At 50.2% G+C, this 21,608-nt stretch overlaps 6 protein-coding genes across 6 annotated transcripts; 4 read left to right on the top strand and 2 right to left on the bottom strand.

Annotated features, from left to right (window-relative positions):
• Nucleotides 1-1,663: 1,663 nt before the first annotated feature.
• CABS01_09091 (uncharacterized protein) lies at nt 1,664-2,864 on the top strand (the record flags this gene model as incomplete). Its single annotated transcript, XM_060542448.1, has 2 exons — nt 1,664-1,772; nt 1,825-2,864. The coding sequence occupies 2 exons, from the start codon at nt 1,664-1,666 to the stop codon at nt 2,862-2,864; spliced, it is 1,149 nt and encodes a 382-aa protein (XP_060400729.1).
• Nucleotides 2,865-3,712: 848 nt separating this feature from the next.
• On the top strand, nt 3,713-5,065 carry CABS01_09090 (uncharacterized protein; the record flags this gene model as incomplete). Its single annotated transcript, XM_060542447.1, has 2 exons — nt 3,713-4,433; nt 4,509-5,065. 2 exons carry the CDS (start codon nt 3,713-3,715, stop codon nt 5,063-5,065), a joined length of 1,278 nt encoding a protein of 425 aa, XP_060400728.1.
• Nucleotides 5,066-5,782: 717 nt separating this feature from the next.
• CABS01_09089 (uncharacterized protein) lies at nt 5,783-9,322 on the top strand (the record flags this gene model as incomplete). The annotated part of the gene is made up of 1 exon (XM_060542446.1): nt 5,783-9,322. The coding sequence occupies one exon, from the start codon at nt 5,783-5,785 to the stop codon at nt 9,320-9,322; it is 3,540 nt and encodes a 1,179-aa protein (XP_060400727.1).
• A 154-nt stretch (nt 9,323-9,476) lies between these two features.
• CABS01_09088 (uncharacterized protein) lies at nt 9,477-11,670 on the bottom strand (the record flags this gene model as incomplete). Its single annotated transcript, XM_060542445.1, has 11 exons — nt 9,477-9,579; nt 9,642-9,806; nt 9,868-9,969; nt 10,033-10,255; nt 10,309-10,378; nt 10,441-10,646; nt 10,712-10,913; nt 10,984-11,141; nt 11,203-11,307; nt 11,358-11,515; nt 11,570-11,670. 11 exons carry the CDS (start codon nt 11,668-11,670, stop codon nt 9,477-9,479), a joined length of 1,593 nt encoding a protein of 530 aa, XP_060400726.1.
• Nucleotides 11,671-13,198: 1,528 nt separating this feature from the next.
• CABS01_09087 (amino acid permease) lies at nt 13,199-15,015 on the bottom strand (the record flags this gene model as incomplete). The annotated part of the gene is made up of 3 exons (XM_060542444.1): nt 13,199-13,376; nt 13,438-13,549; nt 13,608-15,015. 3 exons carry the CDS (start codon nt 15,013-15,015, stop codon nt 13,199-13,201), a joined length of 1,698 nt encoding a protein of 565 aa, XP_060400725.1.
• A 1,286-nt stretch (nt 15,016-16,301) lies between these two features.
• Nucleotides 16,302-21,553, top strand: CABS01_09086 (pfs domain-containing protein; the record flags this gene model as incomplete). Its single annotated transcript, XM_060542443.1, has 3 exons — nt 16,302-17,271; nt 17,345-18,963; nt 19,085-21,553. 3 exons carry the CDS (start codon nt 16,302-16,304, stop codon nt 21,551-21,553), a joined length of 5,058 nt encoding a protein of 1,685 aa, XP_060400724.1.
• Between the last annotated feature and the right edge of the window lie 55 nt (nt 21,554-21,608).

Here is a 21,608-nt window from a genome sequence, read left to right as displayed (position 1 = left end):
GCCGGTGGTCACAGCTGGGTAGTTTCATTTGCCCAGTGATCACCAATTCTACTAACCTTTACTCTTCTTCCTATTCGACAGTGCGACTTAGTGTTGCATAGAGTTCACAAGAGGCCGGATGCTATATCTAGATACAGATCGTCAAGGAGGTGATAGAGGCTGGCCCACTGCCGACCGGGTTCCTCACGCACGGTCAATAGGCCATGGGCGGCTAAGGAGTACCCGAAGCCAAAGTTACGCGGGGTTGCCAGAAATGATACATATTATTCAGAAGACTGTGCGGGCTTCGGCCCGACGACTAAGCGCTGAGGAAAAAGAAGTCAATGGCTCTCATTGTGCAACGGCCCTTCTCTCCACTCACCCGAAGCCGAAGACCAGGGCCGGATGGTAGGCAAAATTCCGTGGCTTCCGCTTTGTATTAGGCGGCCCGGTGGAGCAGCCGACGGGAGGATGCATTCAGTCTAGCCGGACAGATTTGACTTATCGGCTAGAGTGGCTTCATTCGGCATAATTCTCAAAGACGAACATGGTTTGTGATATCGAACTCTGCTTTTTCCCAGGCAAGGATCCTCGATTAAGGTTTCCGGCGTCTGCGGGGCGGGCCGCTTCCGTACGAGTCATGTCTGGCGGCTGGGAGCTTCGGACGGGCATTGCTCAGTGCTCACTCATCCTTGACCCGATGCATTAACTCCGCAATAGTATCCTGCGTGCCTGGGTATTGATACGGAGTAATGTTTGTATCAACAATTCTACGAAGTGCCACATCGGAATGGTCTGGCTGTACATTGTCTCCGGTCCCGCAGCTTCAAAGCCGTCATAACTAAGTCCGCTATTTATATCGGTCAAACCGCCTCCGTAGTGCTGGGCAGTACAGACTGCAAGGTAGAGTCAATGATATACCACATTTACTTGTGCTAGTTTTACTAGTAGTCCACGTTTTTATCGTCTAGAAGTCGGCTTCTCGACGTGAAACCCGCCATCCTCGCAGCCGACTCTTGGCTTGATCATGGTCCACTTTGTGGATCTCTGACTGCATTTCACTCGCATCGCCACGAAGCGGCAAACAAACCAGTAAAGGCCGACGGAACCTACCATCCAAAGAGGTAAGCCGAAGACAAGTGGGTTGTAGCTCAGGCAAACCCAAGGGTCTGTGGCATGATATCTGAGATATCTCCTCCCCCAGACCATGCTTAGATTTCGGGGCACATTTCGGCAGCGAATCCGAGTACACCAAACGTCAAAGTTGAGCAAGAAATCACGAGTCAAGAGGGTCTTTTGAAGACTCCAACAAGGATTGGAGGAGTTGAGAATAACCTGGTGAGACAGCCTGGATAAGTGGATAGGCCAAAGACGTCCTTCACGTAGTATTGAGTTTGGAGAAACACGAGCTGGGAAGCACAAGATGTTTGCAAGCTCGGGAAATAAACCTCGCAGGCGAAAGCTGGTAAAAGTCGCTAAAGTTGTAAATAAAGACCTAGCAACTTTGAATCAAGCGGGAATACTGCTAGGAAATGCAGGTTTAAAATGCCATTGGGACATGATTTTACTCGAGATTCCACCAGAACTGTCTCGTAACATCTTTCGTCTTACTCGTTGACCTGCTTTGAAGTTGATTTCAAGAAACTCACTTTCCAGTCGAATACATTGATTGCGTACAGGGACAATGAATAGAGAGAATGCTGCTTCCGTTTCAGGAAAGGATGATTGGACCGCAGTATCTGACCCGAGAGAGAAGAAGAGGATTCAAAACCGAATCGCGCAACGTGCTCACCGTATGTCTCGACATCAATTCTAATTAGGAGCTCAAGCTGATAATAAAGGCAGGTGAGAAGCTTAAACAGCGTCTTCAAGTTCTTGAGAGTCTGGTCAAAGAGAAGAAAGAATTGTCCGCCAACGAGCATGAGCCCCGGGACAAAGACTCGCTCAGCGTACCCACGACCCCAGGACAACGATCAGTGCCATCATCAACAGCGCCTCCTCTCAGCTCAACTAGCATGTCCAGAGAATCAATGTCTCTTTCAGAAGATCCCTCGTCACAATACCCAGAAGTCGCCGAGACCATGTGGCGTTTTCTTGCCCAGACACCGCAGAACCCACCACTAATCGCCAGTCCAGCCGGGCTCTTCAGTGGGGGAAGGCCAAATGACATCCATAAAGGACTGGCGCCGGGATGTTTCGACCGCGGAGATCCACTGGCTGTGAGGTTTGATGCCCCCTCGGACCAGATGCTTGGGATGATGGCCCCAGGCGAGATACCAAGCTGGGGAAACAATATCGCTCTCAGTTATCTCTCCTCCCCACCCGAAACAGAAGCTTTTCAACGTCGTGACTACTCTGACGAGTTCATGGGTATTCACGGTGGCTCCTGCGCTGGGAAGAACGAACTGAAAACGCCACGGGGACGGGTCGGCTCTATAGCAAGCACAACGTCTCTTTGCGAGAGGCTGAACTGTCTGAAGCATTGTGCAAAACTTCTGGGCTTCAGCAGCTTGGATGCCGTGCTATCTCTCTACTACACAGCCGACCTGAGCGAGTCACCTGCGCTCTCAAACGAGCAGAGTGCCAGTCGCGAGCGGCGGCTTCCCACTCTGCTCTCCGAGATCAGAGAGCATTCCAACATTTGGAATAGATGGGAGCAATCTGGTTTCATTGAAGAAATGCTTAGAGGTGCTGAATGCTTTTACGCCGAGGAAGTCAAACAAGGGAGGGCTGACTTGGATGATCAACTCATGGGAACTCTCGACGACCCGTTGATGATAGAATCCGTGCCCGAGATCGCGTGGATCTTGAGAGACAAGGTCCGTGTTTCACCCAGCCCCCAAGGATCATTGCTATGCTATATGCCCGACAGACGGCTTACATGACGCATCTTGTATTAGTATCCCCGCCTATGGGCATTGATCACGAGCCTCATTGCCCACACAGCGACGGATGGAGAGCAGGCACATCCTCATGGGGCATTCGCACCTATGATGACGGTTTGTCATCCTATGAAGCCTCTCCCACCTGCTACTTTTGCATATAACCTTCGGAATGGCATTCCGTGACCTGAACCCCGCACACAGCTACAAGTGCATGCACCTCGGTATCTGGTGCATTGGCTGTCGCATCGATTCTGCACTGCACGCCTTGACGGGAAGACAAAAGACTATAGTAGGTCAGGCCTAAGTAGCGCATGTGGCTAGATGAGGGATTTGACGAAGGGCCTTTCTCAACAATTATGTGTCTCAGAAGATGGTAGCTGGTTTATGTTAGAGGCTTCATGGATCTAACTACTCAAGACTCAACGGATGCCCCTCTTGCACTTGGCAACGCGTCTGATGTGGTGAGCGGTAGACAGAAGTAAGGTGTTTTACCTGAATGCACTTTGAGTCACTTGAAGAGAGAGAGGTTAACGCGTGGGGCACGTAATCATCCTGCTTGTAAGCTGCCAGGTTATTGAGTCAGCCGTCAGATGATCAGTCAGAATGTCCAGTAGTAAGACAGTCAGATAGTCAACAACTTATCTAGATCGTAAGAATCTTGGCTCGCCAATTTGTCAGTCAGCATAAGTATACTACTCTGAGCCTTGACCCAAGCCCATGCATCATATGTTTTTTTGGATTAAGAGGAGGGAGATGTAGACGAGTGAGTGAGCAAAAATACATGAAGGAGTGGTCTTACGCCCCCGGAGCTCATACGCTTTCGACATCCATTTTTGCAACAACTTACGATGAAGTGTCTGCTTCTCCTGTGCACAGGATTGACCCATGTTCTGGGGAACGTCAAGAATACCGGTCCCGACGCACTCTGTGTCTTTCCCCGGCATCTCGCACACTCCTTGATCTGCACCGTCAAGGATGTTGTAGACCCGCTCACCACCGCTCGGGACCGCGTCTCGTCTAACTCTTCAGGCTTACCAACAAGTTCTCTCTGGACTGGGATTTCTCGATGCTTCAAAGAAGGGCTTGAATCTCCCGAATTTTGCATTTACATCAAGGAAGACTACGGAGGCAAGGGCATGGCTGTCATAACCGAGGCCGAGACTGCCAGTCATATTGTGAATAGTCGGGGGTTTACCGAACCAAGCTATCTTATGGGTACCAATCAGATATCGCCAAAGATTAAGGTCGCGGCTATTCCTGGCAAAGAATATGGATTGGTAGCCACTGAACGTATCGCACGGGGTGAGGTGATTCTCAAAGAGACCGCCAGTCTTCTGGTTGACTACTCAGCACTCGAATCGATGCCACGAAACCAGCTGGACATCATGAGAGCTCATGCAGTAGGCCTGTTGAATTCCCATCATCGGAATCAGGTCATGAATCTGTCTACGCATGGATACCATGGAGACGAGGTATCTACTGTCGCTGCAATTGCCAAGAACAATATGTTCTCGATCAGCACCAATAGCAGCCGTACTGACGACCGGTTTTATGCACTGTTTGCTCAAAGTAAGTTCCCCTTTAGACCCTTTCATCCTGTATGTTTTTTGTTGCCATCAATTAAGGTACTAATAATATGTCTAGCTTCTCGCCTGAATCACGATTGCCGCCCCAACATCGACTACTGGTTTGATCCTCGGACTCTCACACAGCGCACAACCGCCCTTCGCGACATCGTTCCCGGCGAAGAGCTTACAATCAGTTATGTCGAGCCTTTGCAATCTCGTCATGACAGGCAGAATCGTCTGCACTTCAACTGGGGCTTCAATTGCAGCTGTCATTTTTGCAAACAACCTGATCTCATGACTGAAGCCTCAGACAAACGAATAGCACAAATCTACTCACTGCTTGAGGAGCTGAAGGACCACTCGCCTCAGTCAAATGCTACGCCACAAATGGCCGAGCTTCTTATATCTCTTTATCACCAAGAGCACAACTGGAGTTTCCTTAGTGAGGCCTACATGCTTGCTGCAATTGAATACAGCGGTGTTGGAGAGCCGTGGCTTGCGACAAAGTATGCTAGCCTAGCGATCGATGCTGGTCTCCTCTCTCTGTGGGAAGATCATAGACACGTCAAAGATATGGAAGATCTCGCGAGGGATCCCTGGTCACATTGGAGTTGGATGCTGAGAAAACATTAAGATCAAGCGATAGCTTGGGTGAAGGGCAGGTGTTAAACATTGAAGTAGTCGAGCATGATTTTTCGAGATGACAGATCATCTTTGCGTGTAAATTCTCTCTTCTAGACTGATGAATGATAACGCGAAGCCAATCGCTGAATGTGCTTGATAATAGCGGGCAAGCAGTTTGGATGCCTAAAAATGAGCAATGTCTCGGCTTTTGGTGAATTTCCATTTCAAACTGGAAGAACTGCAGCGGTGAGCGCCTTGGCGGTTGTACATCCAATCAACATAGTTCTCGGAGTGCAAAGAAGTGCTAATCAGCCCGTATGCATAGTTCACAACAGCGTTAGGTCCAGATCTGCAGGTTTCTGTGCTCTTTTCAGCTTGTGCAGATCAGCCGCACGAGTCTAGCCATCTTTTTCCCATCGAGTTGGCAAGCCACAATACCACCATGATCACCTGATAGCATATAAACATGCAAGTGAAGCTACCTATCGACTAGAAATGCTCGTCGACTCATTTCTCTAAGACTTTATGGATCGTCATAGACGGCTGATTGAGGACGACGATTATGCCTCAGGTAAACATCATCTTTCACTAAATGATCGACTCCCCGAACTCGACCTTCATATGACAAAATCAATTTCATTAGATTTTAAGATCAACTATTACCCTTCACTGATATTCAAAACTTCTCAATTTCGGTTCTATAAGTAATCGCCAAAAATACAGGCGATGGAGAAGCTGAAACTATTTGTGAAGCACTTCAGAAAATTGAGAGCTGGCATTGAAGATGAGGAAAAGGACGACCAGGATGTTGATCCCGATTGGGACTTTGACCCAGATAACTACGACAAGAAGTTCCTCGGAAAGCTGCAGCAGAATTTATACGACGCAGCCGAGATGATCAAGATTGCGTTCTTCACTCTTGTTGTCGACGAAGGCTTGCCATCGCAACAAAGATGGATATATCAGACACTCTTGCTTCAGTATCGACAAACTCTAAGCAATCAGATTTATCCTTGGACTTATCTAAGTGCATTTCTAGCTTGGTACTTTCCGAACATCAACTTTCACCCATACACATTGGCCCTCTTCGCCGACAGCCAGATTCGTTGCAAGTACGCCAGCTTGCCGAAGGATCTCGGTTTCTTCTTGAAGCCCGTGATCTACTCGGGTGCACGCGTTGTGTTCCGAAAACTATTCGACTTCCGCGATATATCGGTTGCTTTGGAGACAGTCTTGGGATCTTCCGATTTCTGGCCTACTGCTGTCGCACCAATCTTGCCCGGTTTACTGCTCAGTGTCCCAAGGGGTACGATTAATGGATTCGTTCCGGAGGGAAGGCAGGGAATAATCATGGCTGTAGTCGTATGGGCGTGTGTTACTACTCTTCCCGAAGTTCTTCATTACTCCTTCTGGTTATGGTTTACTGGGCCGGACCTATATTTGCAGCCTGTGGTGGCCGTCGAGTGGTTGCTGTGCTCGATCTTCTGGCTTTCAAAGGGGGTTCCCTTCCAGGCAGCTTATACAATGCACCTCTTCGTCAACCAGTACCCTCATCAGGAGTTTTGGCTACGACATCATGGCGGAGAGGCTTCACCAATTCTTCGCATGGAGCGCCGGGGGTGTCTCTGGTTCGCGCTTACGAGCTTTTTTATCAAAGCCCTCGAGATGGATCCGACCTCAGCTAGGACAGAGCCTTTTGTGCTCCCTGTCAGCACTTCGCTAAAGGTTGCTGTTTTTATCGGAATGGGCGTATATCTAGTGAGGTATGGAATGGCGATGCGAATGACGAAGTTCAAGCATAAGCCATTGCGACGACCAAACGAATTCCGCATTCTTCGGCTTCGGGCTCAACCCTGCTTCCGGAACTCACCAGTGCAATGCGATATCATCCACGCAACCTTAGATTCACCTCCCTCGTATCGAGCAGTGTCTCACCGTTGGGCAGCTACAAGAGATGAACCACAAATCATTCTCGTAGATGGAGCGCCATTTCTAGTTTCTACAAGCATTCACGATCTCCTTGTACAGTTGCGAAGGCTGCGCCTTTCTCAGCTTCTGTGGATTGACTCTATTTGCATTGACCAGGCCGACGCGCAAGAGAAGAGTCGACAAGTCGGGCTGATGCGAGAAATTTTCGAGGAGGCTACATCGACTATCGGCTGGCTGGGCAAAACTCCAGTAGCAACGAAGGCATTCGAGCTTGTCCGGCGAATTGTGACTACGGCACAGATGGATCAGACAGAGCTCCTCAATTTGAAGTCGTCACCTTTATCCGGATGGCAAGAACTCCTCTCTCTCTTAACCAATAGCTGGTTTGAAAGAGTCTGGATCATTCAAGAAATTGCTGCTTCTAAAGAGACCATACTTCAAAGTGGAAATACGCTGATACACTGGGAAGATTTCGCAGAAGGTCTGGGCCGGATCTTGGCCTCAGGAACAGGAAACGATGACCATCTGTCTATCCTGACCAACGAACATCTTATGAATGCGCTGATCATGGAGAATATGCGGTTTCAGGTTGACGAGATTGACCGTCTTGCCCTGAAAGATGCTTTGAAACTTGGGTCTAGGTTCAAATCAACACTTTCGGTCGACAATGTGTTCGCCTTGCTAGGAATCATAAAAGAACGCAACGCGCCGTTGTTTCACCCAAACTTCCGTCATAGCGAAGTCTTCACAGACGAGATCTTTTCTCGAGGAGGAGCCGCCAAGGATATGTTCGACACTTTGGATTCAATTGTTGAGTTTGCCGACGGGCTGAGAAAGACTAATCCCCTTCAGAGCCGAAAGACAATCAGATTACTGAGGTCCTTACCAAAGGCGACACGGTCTTTCAGCGAAATGGTGGATGGTATGCACAGCATTCTAGATCGAACAAAACAGTCCAAAGACAGTCCACAGCACATCAAGCCGGACTATACTGACAAGAGTACGCCGGAAGTTGTATACACCATGGTTGCCCGAGAACTTGTCAGAACCGGAGATGCCTTCGCCTTTCTGCGATACGCAGGAATCGGTAGCTCTAGGAGTCCTCCATTCGAAAACCTGCCATCATGGGTTCCAGACTGGTCAGCCGAGGTCAACGTGTACATTCTACCTCATGATGCCAAACCGCCGACGAAGCGACAAAAGCCAACTTCGACTGATGCTTTCAAAGGCGACGACAAATATCACTCTTTAGTTTCTGATGGCGGGTTCAACTTACTTCACGTCAAGGGAGCTGTGATCGGCAAGGTCGCTTTGGCAACCAAGATGCACGACAATCTCGAAAAGTCTAGAGGAAACATTCTCAAGGATGCGAGAACGGATTTGGAGCTCCAATTTTCAAGCTTTGAAGCAGCATTGAGCGCCTCGAAGGGGATCAATCTTCCGCCAAACCAGTCTGACGACAGTCGCAAACATCTCTTTCTCAACGCGGTTCTGGCAAGATCTAATGACGAGGTTCAGGGCAATACTTTCAAGCAAGCTGCAGACTTGCTAGCAGAACGCATGGAGAATGACCAAAAGCTTCTCCAGAAGCTTCGAGAAAGCAACTTGGATAATAGCCCGCGTCCACACAGCCCTACCCCTAGCGATCCGTCATTAAAATCCTTGGAGGCCATGGCAAGGGATTATCTTATAAAACGAAAGGTTCAATCCTCCTCCAACAGTAAGTTTGCACATCTTATGAAAACGGATGTCTTGCCTAGTTTCGAGCACTATCGTTGGCATGAGAAAACCTTTACACTTCCGCCAGGAGGTCCCTTGCGAATGTTTGACAAGCGCGGCATGAGTGTCCTGGCGGCATACGATCAATATGTGGACTACACCCTCGGGAGAAAGTTCGTCGTGCTCGAAACGGGGCAAATGGGCTTAGCACCAGCAGGGGTTGAAGTTGGCGACTTAATCATCTGGGTGAAAGAACACGCAGTCTTTCTAACTCTACGGCCGGCTCCTATATCAACGCGCGTGAAAGAGGAATTGAAACTTGAAGAATTGCGGAAGCAAGAGTTGGCGAGGCAAAGGGCCGAAAAAGAGAATGCTAGGAAAGAAAAGGTTGACAAGGATGGTGCCGAAAAACAAAAAGAAGTTCACAAAGCAGAACAGGCACGTGGTGAAGGAGAAGAAGATGAAAGGGGCCCAAGCGAGGCTAGCAACAGCAACTTGTTCGATCTAGACAACACCTTTCGATTAATCGGAGAGGCCTTTGTCAGCAACGCACAACAAGGCCCAGACAGGGCAGCTGCAGCAGGGGACGGCGATCGAGAATGGTTCAGCTTGTGGTAATGGTTCAGCTTGTGGTAGTTCCAGACTTTGCAATCGCAATACACTTTTAGAGAATTCTCAAATTGTCCTCTTTAGCTATAAACATTAGTTCCTTATCTCGTCAAATTGAACTCGCTAACACGTGCGATCTCCGCAACTACGATACTTCTCCCCCCTAAACAGCCTCCGTGTGTTCGCTCGACTTCGCCTTGTTGTCATCGAATGTGGCGTCGACAAACTTAGTTGAAGGTTCAGGGCGAGCATCATGAGCATAGCCACTATTAACAGAAACGTTAGTATCGATTCACTATAGGGTTTTATCCTTGCGAGAGTGACGTACAAGATGACATCCATTTGGTCCATGGTAAGACCCTTGGTCTCTGGCAAGAAGAAGTAGCCCCACAAGGTGGCGATGATCATCCACGAAGCGAAGAAGAACCAAGTTCCGTAGCCGAAAGAGCTGAAAATGTAGGGCATGGCCTTGGTGATGGCGAATTGAGTAGCCCTGAACATGTGTTAGATGCCTTACGCGGTGAGCTTTCAGAGGGGCATAATTGTCGACTTACCAGACAACGAGAGCAGCATAGGTGCCGGTGAAGTTGCGAAGGGCACCGGGGAAGATTTCGGCACTGACAATCCAAGGAATACCGTTCAAGCCGAATGACCAGCTATTGTTATGGTTAGAGATTACAATCTTCAAACAATTTATGATAAGTAACTCATGAACTTACCAGATAGAGTAGATCATGATCATGCCAGTAGCTGCCTTACCACCAGCCGCGGTAGAGGCAGATAGCTCCTTTCCGGCGGCGATAATGTCGGCAGGGTGACCAATCTTCACGTATGCACCAACAATAAAGAGGCACATCGAGCAGATGAATGAGGAGACGATGGCAGGCCAACGTCTTCCGAGGAGGTCGATGAGGAAGATGAAGTAAATAATAGATGCAATGGCTGTAGTCCGAGTTAGCGAAGAGTCCCCAGCCATCATGCTACCCATAGCTCACCCTTGATCAGTCCGTAGATACCGGTGTATAGAGAAACATCAGTGATGCCGATCGATGTGAAAAGCGTGGGCTAACGACAGAATTAGCAAGTTATGTCTTGACAGCCTAATTGTTGAGGGATATGATCCTTACTGAGTAATAGTTAATAGCGGCAGCTCCGGAAAGGTTGTTAAGAGCGAAGGCACAGAAGACGAGGACAAGGCGGTTCCACATGCCCTTGCGGGCCAGAATGTTGGCGACGCCGCGGAGGTATGCCCATTGTCCGGTTCCGTACTGTGATGAAACGGCTCTTTCTTCGTCAAGTTTCTTCTGGAATTGGTCGAGTTCTTCTTGCATGTCTGTTTGTATCCTCGCGTTAGTTCTCTTCGTTCATGGCAAGGTATTCACGATGAAAATTGCTTACACTTGTGGTCGATCGGCAGTCCCCTGAGACCCTCGAGAACCTTGTGGGCGCGTTCCGTCTTGTTCTTACGCAGAAGCCAGAGGGGGCTCTCGTGAATGAAGAAGATTCCGACGAAGAGGATGCCGGCGGGGACGAGTTGGAATGCCATTGGGATTCTCCAGCTGACAGGCAGGCTCGGGTCGATGGTTTGCGTAATGCCGTACTACCCGAATGATTAGGACAAGTACTTGAAGGTTTCTTAGTAGCGTAGTCGTCAGGATTTTTCGACTTACGTTGATCCAGAAACCAATGACACTGCCAATCTGGTACGCGACTTCGAAGAGACCGGTGAGGATACCGCGGATGGAGGGGATCGATAATTCTCCGATGTAGGATGGGACCGTAGCTGTGATACCACCACAGCCGATGCCAGTAAGGGCGCGACCCGCGTCTGTGTAATAAGTCTTAGCCAAAGTTTTCTTCAAGTCCGAATACTCGAGGAGTTGACTTACAGATGAATGACAACTGGTTTGTGGCGGCAGTCATCAAAATCGCGCCAACGAGGAAGATGACAACATTAGCCTGGAGGGTCCACTTTCTACCCAAGCGTTCAGTAACTAGACTCAAGTCAGTGTGCTGCAAATAACTCCTCTTCCGAATGTCGTACTGAAGAAGCAAAGAACTGCGCCGCCCAAGGCTCCGGCTTGAAAAGCTGATGTGATATTGCTCGAGATGTTGTTCGAGTTTCCAGAGTTGATCCCAAAGTCTCTCTTGAAACTGCTGCGGGCAATCGTGGTTCCGATGAACGCTGAATCGTAGCCAAAACTGCCAAAGATCAGTTGTTGGTCGTAGCCATAGCTATCCATTATCGAAACCTACAGGAAAGATCCCATGGCGATGATTGCTGCCTCGATGTAGAGTTTCCAGTTGTACACCTCCTTCGGCGTGGGCCGATCCTCGACAGCCTTGAAGCCACCCATGATTGCGATGAAACGTTGCTGCTGGCGGGGATTATTCGATAGAGCTCGAGCGGCGGAGCAGTCTGCAATGATCGGTTTATCTGATCGATGACACACGCGCGCACACTGGAGTCACATTCAACAAACTTCCGGCTGTCAAAGAGTATTTATCCTGCCCTCCTTTACCACCACGTCGGATGGCGCATCCCCACGGGGTACCCGGTGGAGAAAACATGGAGGATTTAGGAGTTGCTCATTCGCGGCGCCGTCTCTGCCCGGGCTTTGGGGGGTGCGTGGGAAGATGGGGGAATGCTTGCTAGTTTGACTCGCGCTGGTGCGCCCTGCGCCAGAAGAATTCATGGGTGCGTTCCTCGGAAGTCGTCCGTGGAACGATGTCATAAACGGATTTCTTATCCGATCAAGTGGAACCTAATTCTTTGCGCTAACAGCACACAGAAAAGTCTTTGTTCCAAGTAGCCACTGTTAGCGCTAGTCGCTGCCTTTTGCCGTGTTCTTTCATCTGACGGTACTGTTGCTAGAGTGCTCCCGGGAAGCTGTCAGCTGGTCTTGCCGACATTCGATCAGGAACTGGTTTATGCTAGCCCCACCACTTTGGGCTGACGATAGTTCCAAGTTTGCGCGCCATGGCTTCCGACATGCGACCCGAGAAGCGACCCGACGCGAACTACCGGCTTAGACTCCACACCGCACGTGGGAACGCGATGATGATTGATGAATGAACCGAGTTGTCGGGACCAAGGAGCATAAGGGTGATCTCGCAAGTTGTCAAAAGCAATATGTGGACCGAGGTCAACCAAGAGGCTTCAGCTTACCTAAGGTAAGTAACGCGGATCGAAGACTTGGTTTTTCGTCTCCGCGAAAAGGTGGCAGTCGTAAGGCATGTCCATTGGGAAATCCCGATGAAGTGCTTCCGTTCAATGCAACTCAATTTCGAGAGATCACGTTACAACAGCTCTTTGAGAAGTTACTGTGCCAATGCGGGAACTGCAATCAGTTACGGATAGCTGGCTTGGACCAACATCGCATCGAGCTTCATTTAGAGTTCCGGGTGTCCACGTTGCGGTGTTGCACCTGTATACTGTGTAAAGGCCCGAAGTTGCTCCTTATACCCTGCGCTGCGACCATACCAGGCCAAAATTGGAGGCCCACCTCAAGCACATCACCACGAGACACGTCAAAGTGTTGCGGGGATTCCCTGAATACCTGGGGAAGAAGGGCCGGTTGCAGAGTCCCCATTGCCAGGCCCCGGATTCCTCTGCCAGCTAAGTGCTTGGGGTAGTTCAGCGGAATCGGCGGCGCACTAGGGACTAGGACGGTCACAAAACTAAGAATATCTCACGCCGTTTGCACTTCGAAACATCTAATACCAATTCTCAGTGTTGAACCGTCTTGTTGGAGACCAGGCTTATGATGCTGGCCTCTACATATTATATATACAACTTGAATGTTGAAGTATTTGTACACTATTACGGGGCAGGTACGTCTTTGGGTGCTAATTAAGTATGGGCAACCATCAAAGCGTATGCCATTAATTCCAGATCCAGCTGACAAACCGTATAGGGCCAGTCTCTTGTTTCTCAGGCTCCTCGGGATAGGCATCGGCCTGCTCGAAAGCATCGTGAAGCGGGATGTTTTCAAGAACGACGCCCTTGGTCTTCTTGACGAACTTCCAGATCAAGAAAGCGCCAGTGACCAGAGGAATATCCCTGCAAGGTGGTTAGCAAACTCGCCCATGTTATGCTCGTTAAGCAAGGGGACTGGACTCACAAGTAAGACGAGACGAAACCACTAGCGCTCCAGTTGCCCTTGGTGAAAACTTCAAAGCCGCTCGTGAAGAGAATGACGATGCACATGAACAGGGCGACGTAAGAGCTGTAGACTAAATTCACGCTTTTGTTAGCAAGTCTTATCAGGTAATCCGAGACTGTTCAACTTACGGGTCCACGAGTTGTTCCAAGGCAGCCTGCTGAACTCAATGCCCTGCTTCTTCATCGCTGTCTTGAGACGGATATGGTTCAGGAGGATAGCCGACCACGACACCAAAACACCGGCCGCAGTCAGGTCTACCAGCCACCAGAAGACGGTCAATGCACCATTCGACAAGCTCATGAAGCTAAGGAACATGAAAGCAGTGAAGAGCAAGACGCAAACATAGGGAGTACCCCAGGCAGTCGTGCGGAGGAAGATCTTCGGGGCCTGTCCCTTGAGCGCGAGACCGAAAAGGACACGGGTGCCGGCGAGAAGACTCTGGTTAGACGCAGACCAGGCGGAGGTGATGACGACGGCGTTGACGACGCTGGGGATGGCAGGGATACCAGCAGCGGAGGCAGCGATGACGAAGGGACTCTGAGCAGCGGTGCCGTAGGCGTCGTCGAGGCGGGGGTCGTCACTGGCAACGAGCATACCGACGACCAGAACGGCGAGCATGTAGAAGAGCACGATACGCGCGAAGACACGCTTGCAGGCGCGGGGGATGGCACGGCGAGGGTTCTGGGTCTCAGCAGCGGCCATGGCGAGGGACTCAACGCCGGCGAAGGAGAAGACGGCGCTGGTCATGACACCCCAGTAGCCCAAGAACTTGCCCCAGTCGCCGGTCGCGATGTGCTCCACGAAGGGGCCGGGGCTTTGCCAGTACCTGAACCCGATGCGGGGGGTACCCGGAACGCCGCCGAGGTCGATGACGAGACCGAGGATGATGAGGAAGATGACGAGGAGGATCTTGAGCATAGCGAAGACGAACTCGACCTCTCCGAAGACACGCACAAAGGCGATGCCGACGACGAACGTCAAGATGATGAAGATGACAATGAAGACGGAGGGGTTCAGGTCGGTCCAGAACTCAAAGAGTACACAGATGGCTGTGATCTCGGAGGGGATAGACAAAATGTTGCCGTAGACCAAGTTCCACCCGATAGCGAATCCCCAGGCCGGATCGACAAGAAACTCGGCATGACGGACAAATGAACCGGTGACGGGGAGGAGCGCCGAAACTTCTCCGAGAGCGAACTGCACGGCGCAGACGATCAAGCCAACAGTCGCATAGCCAAGCAATGCGCCAAGCGGACCGCCGGTCTGGATAGCGCCACCGAGACCCAGGAAGAGACCGGTGCCGATGGCGCCCGCGATACCCAACATTGACAAGTGGCGCTGCTCCAAGCCGCGCTTGAGGTCGCGGTCCTCGGTGGTGGTGACAAAATCGCCGTTGTGGTCGTCGTGAGGCTCAAACGGGCCGCGCCGAGAGGCCTCGGCGGCCTCGACGTCGTCGGACGTGATCCAGGCGTGGCGGGTGACATCGGTGATGCCAGGCGACTTGGCGCCGGGGAACGGGATGGTGTCGGTACTCATCGCTTTTGTCATGTTTCCCCTTTGTCCTCAACTCGTGGCCTTTGTGCTTCCTTCACCGAGCGTCGGGGTGGGAAGAAAGGTGAGGGAAATAAAGCTGACCCCGAGCGATAAGAAAGAACCGCGATTGATAAAGCGCCCCGTTTGCCCTCCTCGTTTTTCTTTCTCGCGAGACTCAATGAGATTACCTTAGGTAATCGTCTGAACCTGTAAGGTAACACACGGGAGATAAAAGGTTTCGATGCTGAGGAAACGAGCAACGCGATTGATAACCAAATCTTCACCTCATTGGAATGCTGAACAACCGTTGGATGTAGCGCTGAAGCCTAGATCATGCTCAAAGGGCCATGGCTCGCTCAAAAGGTCGCGAAAGGGGTTCGGATGGACAATCGGCGGACTGGGGGGATGGGAATCGAAGAGATTTTGTCGTCTTATCGCGACCTCGATTCGGGAAGGTGAGATTTCTCATTCGATGATGCCATTGCGCTAAGCGGGTCCCGATCCACATTCACTGCGAGCTCGTTACGTTACTGGCGGCGTACGCGTCTCTCGCAGACCGAGGCTCTCGAAAGGGAACTCGGCCGTTGTGTCTTTCGACAACTGACTCGCATCTCCAACCTCACGGGCAATATATGGTGATTGTTCATCGCCTTACATTGTTAACAGTGGTTTTTCGCCTAGAAAATGGTGTAATGGCGTCCCAGCTGTTTTGGCAATATACACGATAAGGTAGGCGATGCACATAGGGTCGATCCCTCGGGTCTGGAATCTCGGTGAGGTATGGCCCTGGGCTAGACCATTTGACCTAGGCTAGCCTCCTACTGTACCAGTTCCCAAAATCATGAGCCTCAAGTTCAGGCAAAGCTCGTGGGGCCACCTTTAAGAGGGTGCACTGGATAGAAGATAATAAGTCAAGCGGATAGACATTCTACGCAGCTTGAAGTCAACTGCCGCAACCCAACATGCGCCAAGCTATCATGTTTGCTAAGCTGCATCTGCTGCAGCCTATGTGCCGTGCCACATCATATGTTGGTTCTAAATCTAGGGCTGACAGCAGTATATGCAGTCAGCATCTTCCCCGCGCACATCTAGGCTGAGTCCCCTCACTCTGATTTTCTCATCTTCATTCTTCCCTGAGTAGCAAAGGCCGTTGGTGCCTACTGGGGCGCGGCAGGCATCCTCATCGCATATCACAACATTCAATCTTTTATCAAACACATTCGCGCGCCATCATTTGACCAGATGGTCGCATCACACGCATGTACTCCTGAACCCTGTCATCAGTCGCTATGTCCGATCCATCAATCTATACGATCGGCTGGATCTGCGCCATTGTCCCTGAGTTCGTCGCAGCCCGGCTCTTCCTCGACGAGGTCCATGAAGAGCCTCGATCGCTGTCCAGAAACGACAACAACTCGTATAAGCTCGGGCGCATGGGCAAGCACAACGTCGCGATCGCGGTCCTTCCTCATGGCGAATATGGAGAAAGCTCGGCGGCAGTGGTTGCTCGAGACATGGTCCGCACATTTGTGAACATAAGGGTAGGGCTTATGGTCGGCATCGGCGGCGGCGCTCCGAGTCCCAGAAATGACGTCCGTTTGGGCGACATCGTTGTCAGCTCCCCGGCTGAGGGTTATGGCGGCGTGATTCAGTACGACTTTGGCAAATCCATCGAGGATGGGAAGTTCGAGATGACTGGGTTCTTGAATCAGCCGCCCCTTGCTCTAAGAACAGCCCTCAACATGCTGATTTCCGACCTCGAAATAGAAGGCAGCTCGCTTGAAGAGCACATTTTGAAGCGCCTGAAGAATGACATCTTGAAGAAGAAATACGGTCGGCCCAGTTCCAATTCCGACAAACTTTTCCGCAGCGACATTGTCTATGACACAAACAGGTCAATGGCTGATTATTGCGCCGACGACTTCGTGGATCGCCCGGAACGAGACCCCGGTTCAGAGCCCGTCGTCCATTACGGACTGATAGCTTCTGCAAATCAGGTAATGAAAGATGCTCAGAAGCGAGATGCACTAGCAAAGGAGAAGAACGTGCTATGCTTCGAGATGGAAGCCGCTGGTTTGATGAATCATTTTCCCTGTCTAGTCATAAGAGGAATCTGTGACTACTCCGACTCTCATAAAAACAAGCAATGGCAGGGCTACGCTGCCATGGCAGCCGCTTCTTTCGCCAAATCATTGGTCTGTTGTATTCCGCGTCAGAGCCTCGAGCATGAACAGTCTGTAGCAAAAGTATTGTCTTCTAGTGAGTAGCTCACAGAGAATCTCATCGCAAGTCGTTACTTGTAATTTCCCGATTTCTGACCAACGCACGTCAGTCAATTCAGTCAAGGAAGATGTCATCGCCATAAAAGATACAATCGATCATGACATTCTGGACAAATTGCCAATGGCTCAGGGTGCTGAATTCGACAGCTATGAAAATCAACACGAACCGAGATGCCATCCAAGTACCAGAGTTGATATTCTTCGCGACATTGAAACCTGGGCTCCTCATGCTACTGGCCCGAAACTTTATTGGCTCAGTGGATTGGCTGGAACGGGAAAGTCGATCATAGCTCGGACCATTGCTCATGAGTTTTACGAGATCAACATACTCGGCGCCACGTTCTTTTTCAAAAGGGGAGAAGTTGATCGTGGCAGCGCGTCGTTGTTTTTCGGTACGCTAGCCCGTCAGCTGGCGCAGCGCCGACCCGAGTTAAGCCCGTACATAGTAAAAGCGATCAAGGAGACGGATAATATCTGTTTCAAGAGTATGGAGGAGCAATTCACTAAGCTCGTCTTCAACCCACTCAAACTGGCAGCGTCAAAACCAGGGGAGCCCAAAAAGCTGATCCTGGTACTCGACGCATTGGATGAGTGTTCGAACGAGAAGGACGTTGAAATTTTATTGCGTTTACTGATCAAGGCTGTATGTTTCGATGGCTGCGGTCTGAAGCTGCTTATTACAAGTAGGCCAGAGGTTGCAGTGCGCGATGCATGTGGTTCTCCCAATCAAGGATTGTACCGGGAAGTTCGACTACATGACACACCAAATGAGATTGTCTCCAAAGATATCTCATTGTACCTTCGACATCAGTTGACAGAGATCAGAAATTTGTGGAACGCGAGATGCATCAATAATCAGAAACTACAGCTGGATTGGCCTGGGCAGGAGAAGATCAAGGCCCTTGTCGACATCGCCATACCCTTGTTTCTGTTCGCGGCAATAGCTTGCCGCTTCATCCGAGACGAGCTATTCGGCAGTCCAGAGGAACAGCTTTTGAAGCTTGTTCAGACCGTTCAGAAAGGAGGCGTGAGCGACAAACTTCAAGAGACCTACCAGCCAGTGTTGAGACAGTTCAGAGGCGAAAGAACTTCGTCAGAGCGAATGATCCTGCTTGGAAGATTTAAAGAGGTCATCGGCGCAATCATACTCCTCGAGCAGCCTTTGTCGGTCAACTCAATCGCCAGCTTGCTGGGTCTCAAGCCTTCGCAAGTTGGTGGTATATTGGTTCCTCTCAGGTCTGTTCTTGATCTTCCGAGTGAGGAAGGCCTGGAGGTCAAACTTTTTCATTCGTCATTTCGCGACTTTTTACTGAGTCCAGTTGCCGGAGACTTCTCCATCAATTTCAAGGAAACACATTGGAGAATGGCGCTTGCCTGTCTTGAAGTTCTTTCGAAATCTTTGCGTTACAATATTTGCAGCCTCAAGCCCGCCGATCGACGGTCTGCGATTGCGAGAGACGTCCTGGAACAACAGCTCCCGCCACACACACGATATGCTTGCCGCTTCTGGTTTCATCACCTGAAATACGCGGGCCAACTTCTCGAGGATGAGGATCAAGTCCATAAATTCCTCCAAGATCGATTTCTCTATTGGGTCGAGGCTCTCTGTGTTCTCGGAGAAACCAATCGTGCTATTCAAATGATAGACACGCTAATTCCCCTCGTGAAGGTGAGCTTCGAGGTTTTCTCCATCATGATATCAATACAAGGTGAATGTATATACATAGCAACAAGTCACAAAGAACCAATCAATATTTCTATATTGCCTACTTTGCTAACTAATATGGCAGCAACCAAAAATCAAGCTTTACAATCTTTTGGAAGACTCGGAGATGTTGATTTCCAAATATATCTCCGTTATTCTCGAGTATCCTTTGCAACTGTATTGGTCAGCATTAGTCTTTTCTCCCAAGACAAGCTCTATCCGACACGCTTCCATAAAAAGCATCCCGAAGTGTATCACTTTCCAACGACCACAAAAGTCTGGATGGACGCCTCTGATCCAGAACACAGGTCTGAGAGATGCCTATGAACGTTATTATGCCGTTGTTGTTTCTCCTGATTCCAGGCTTGTTGCATTAAGTGGGCTTCGCGGGGACATATCGGTTTGGTCGCTCTCCCTGGGTGTCTTGATGACCAGCTTTCGCATGCCACGCCTTCACTCTATTGGTCCATACGTTCCAGTCGCCTTTTTCAAGGACTCGAAGCGAATTGCATCGGCATTACAAAACTTAATCCACGTCTACGTCGCTGAAACGGGCGAGGAACTATGCTCATTCCGTATTCCCGATGGGGTCGACGTAGTACAACTTGACGTTTCCCACACTTCAGAGAAGATTGCGGCGTCTTACGACAATTGTACCGCTGCGATATGGACAATGTCCACAGGGCGTAGGATCAAGCTCCGGCCTATAGACAGAGCCCAGAGGCGTGATAGCTCACGCTCTGTATTACGAGGAGGCTCATTTGTCAGTTTCTCTCCGAATTCTGAGATTGTAGCGACCTCATCTATACGTGGAAGTGTCCATCTTTGGGAAGCCTTGACAGGTAATTGCCTTCAGACGTTTGAAACAAATGGGCCCGTGGTCAGCCAGCTCGCCTTCGTGTCAGACACCAATCTCCTGATCGTTAAGGAAGCGGATGGAGAAATTCGAACCTTAAACATTGACACCGGTTGTTGGAATTCTCGAGTCCCGGGAGGAGAAAACACACGTGGACCTACAGCTATTTCACACGACTCGAGGCTCATCGCGCATCAAAGTCTCTCCGATAGCGACGCTATTTCGATTTCGTCATTCGATACCGGCGAACACTACCAATCCCTACATCTCACCAGCATTCTCGCCGCCGGCCCATTCAGCTTTCATTCACTTCGGCCTGAGGATTGGGTAGCGGCATTCTCACCCGATGGCAAATTTCTCATTGTTGCTCAAAGCAACGGAGTTGCCATCTGGTCCTTGTCCATGATCCGAAAGCCCAGAACGCTGGACAGTGGAATGAATCAGCCAATACAGCCAATGTCTGCGGTGACTAAGAGCTGTTTCATACATCGGAGAGCTTCCGAAGAAACGGCACAAATCATTTCCATGGACAAAATCGACGACTCCAACGAGGTTAATATTTGGTCGTCTGACACTGGCGAGCTAGACCTGAAAGTCAAAAACGATGGAGATATCTGGGATTCAGGAAATGCCACACTCTCGCCTGATTCAAAATGGATGTTCCTCCCTTGCCAGCCGGCAATCCACAACATCCAAGATAGCACAGTCGTTCATGTCATGAAGCCTCCATGCCCTCGTAATCCTAGCTGGCTCGATTACAATGAGGCAAGAAAGAGCGAGGTTTTGTTTTCGGAAGATTCACAATCCTTTGCATTTGGCGCATATCATGACTTTAGTCTCTGGAAATTGCACGGGGGGCTGCAATACCGAGACTCTACCTGTGCCGGGACCCTCATCACAATTACGCCTGATTGGAAATACGCGGTCTACACAATCGAGATCCCATGCCTAGAGGCACTCAAAAAGAACGGCGAGCCTAGATCAGATGAGATGTCTCACAGAGTCAGGTACTTGAGCATTGATACACACAAATACATGGATATGCCCGAGGAAGCGGACGACTTCAGCTTTCTCGCCATATCACCAGACTCGAAATGGGTGGCCTCAGTGCCAAATCGTGGTAAAGAGCTCACCCTATGGCTAGCAAGCAAATGCTCCCGCCAAGCCCTCTTTGAGCCCGAATCTCGCATCACTGCAGTCGCATTTTCATCCAATTCTGAATCAGTGGCATCAGCGGACAAGGCTCAAAACATACGGATTTGGTCGACACTTTCGGGGCACTGCACAAACGTCTTGAATGTAGGACGTAGTCTCTTCGGCCTATCTTTCTCGCCCGACGATTCTCAGTTGAGGACCTCCTTTGGGGCCATTGCCATCGAAAGGTCCATCCGCCCACCCCAAGTAGCCCATTCTACCACGGATGATGCCGAACTTGAAAACACGTCTGTCATGCTTCAGAGACCGCGTTGGCAGGGCTATGGAATCGATGTAAGCGGTAAGTGGATCACTTGGGACGGTGTCAACTTGATGCTCATGCCGACCGATATCAACCCTGCTTCGAATTTGAATTCCCCTCGCTGGGATTATGATGATAGGCGATGCCAGGTGGCTGCCGGCGAATCCGTTGTTGCTTGGGTAGGTCCCTCTGGCGAGCTATATACCATGGGGTTCTCGAGAGATATGAAGCCCTTTGACTAAGTCTTGCGCCAGCAAAATTGTTGGAGCTGCCTTTCATGTAACCAGCCTCGTCTCA

This window comes from Colletotrichum abscissum, assembly GCF_030869225.1.
Source record: "Colletotrichum abscissum strain IMI 504890 chromosome Unknown Scaffold_21.1, whole genome shotgun sequence".
NCBI classification, from domain to species: Eukaryota; Fungi; Ascomycota; class Sordariomycetes; order Glomerellales; family Glomerellaceae; genus Colletotrichum; species Colletotrichum abscissum.
The sequence above is the reverse complement of the archived record's forward strand: the minus strand, read 5'-3'. Positions and strand labels throughout refer to the sequence as shown.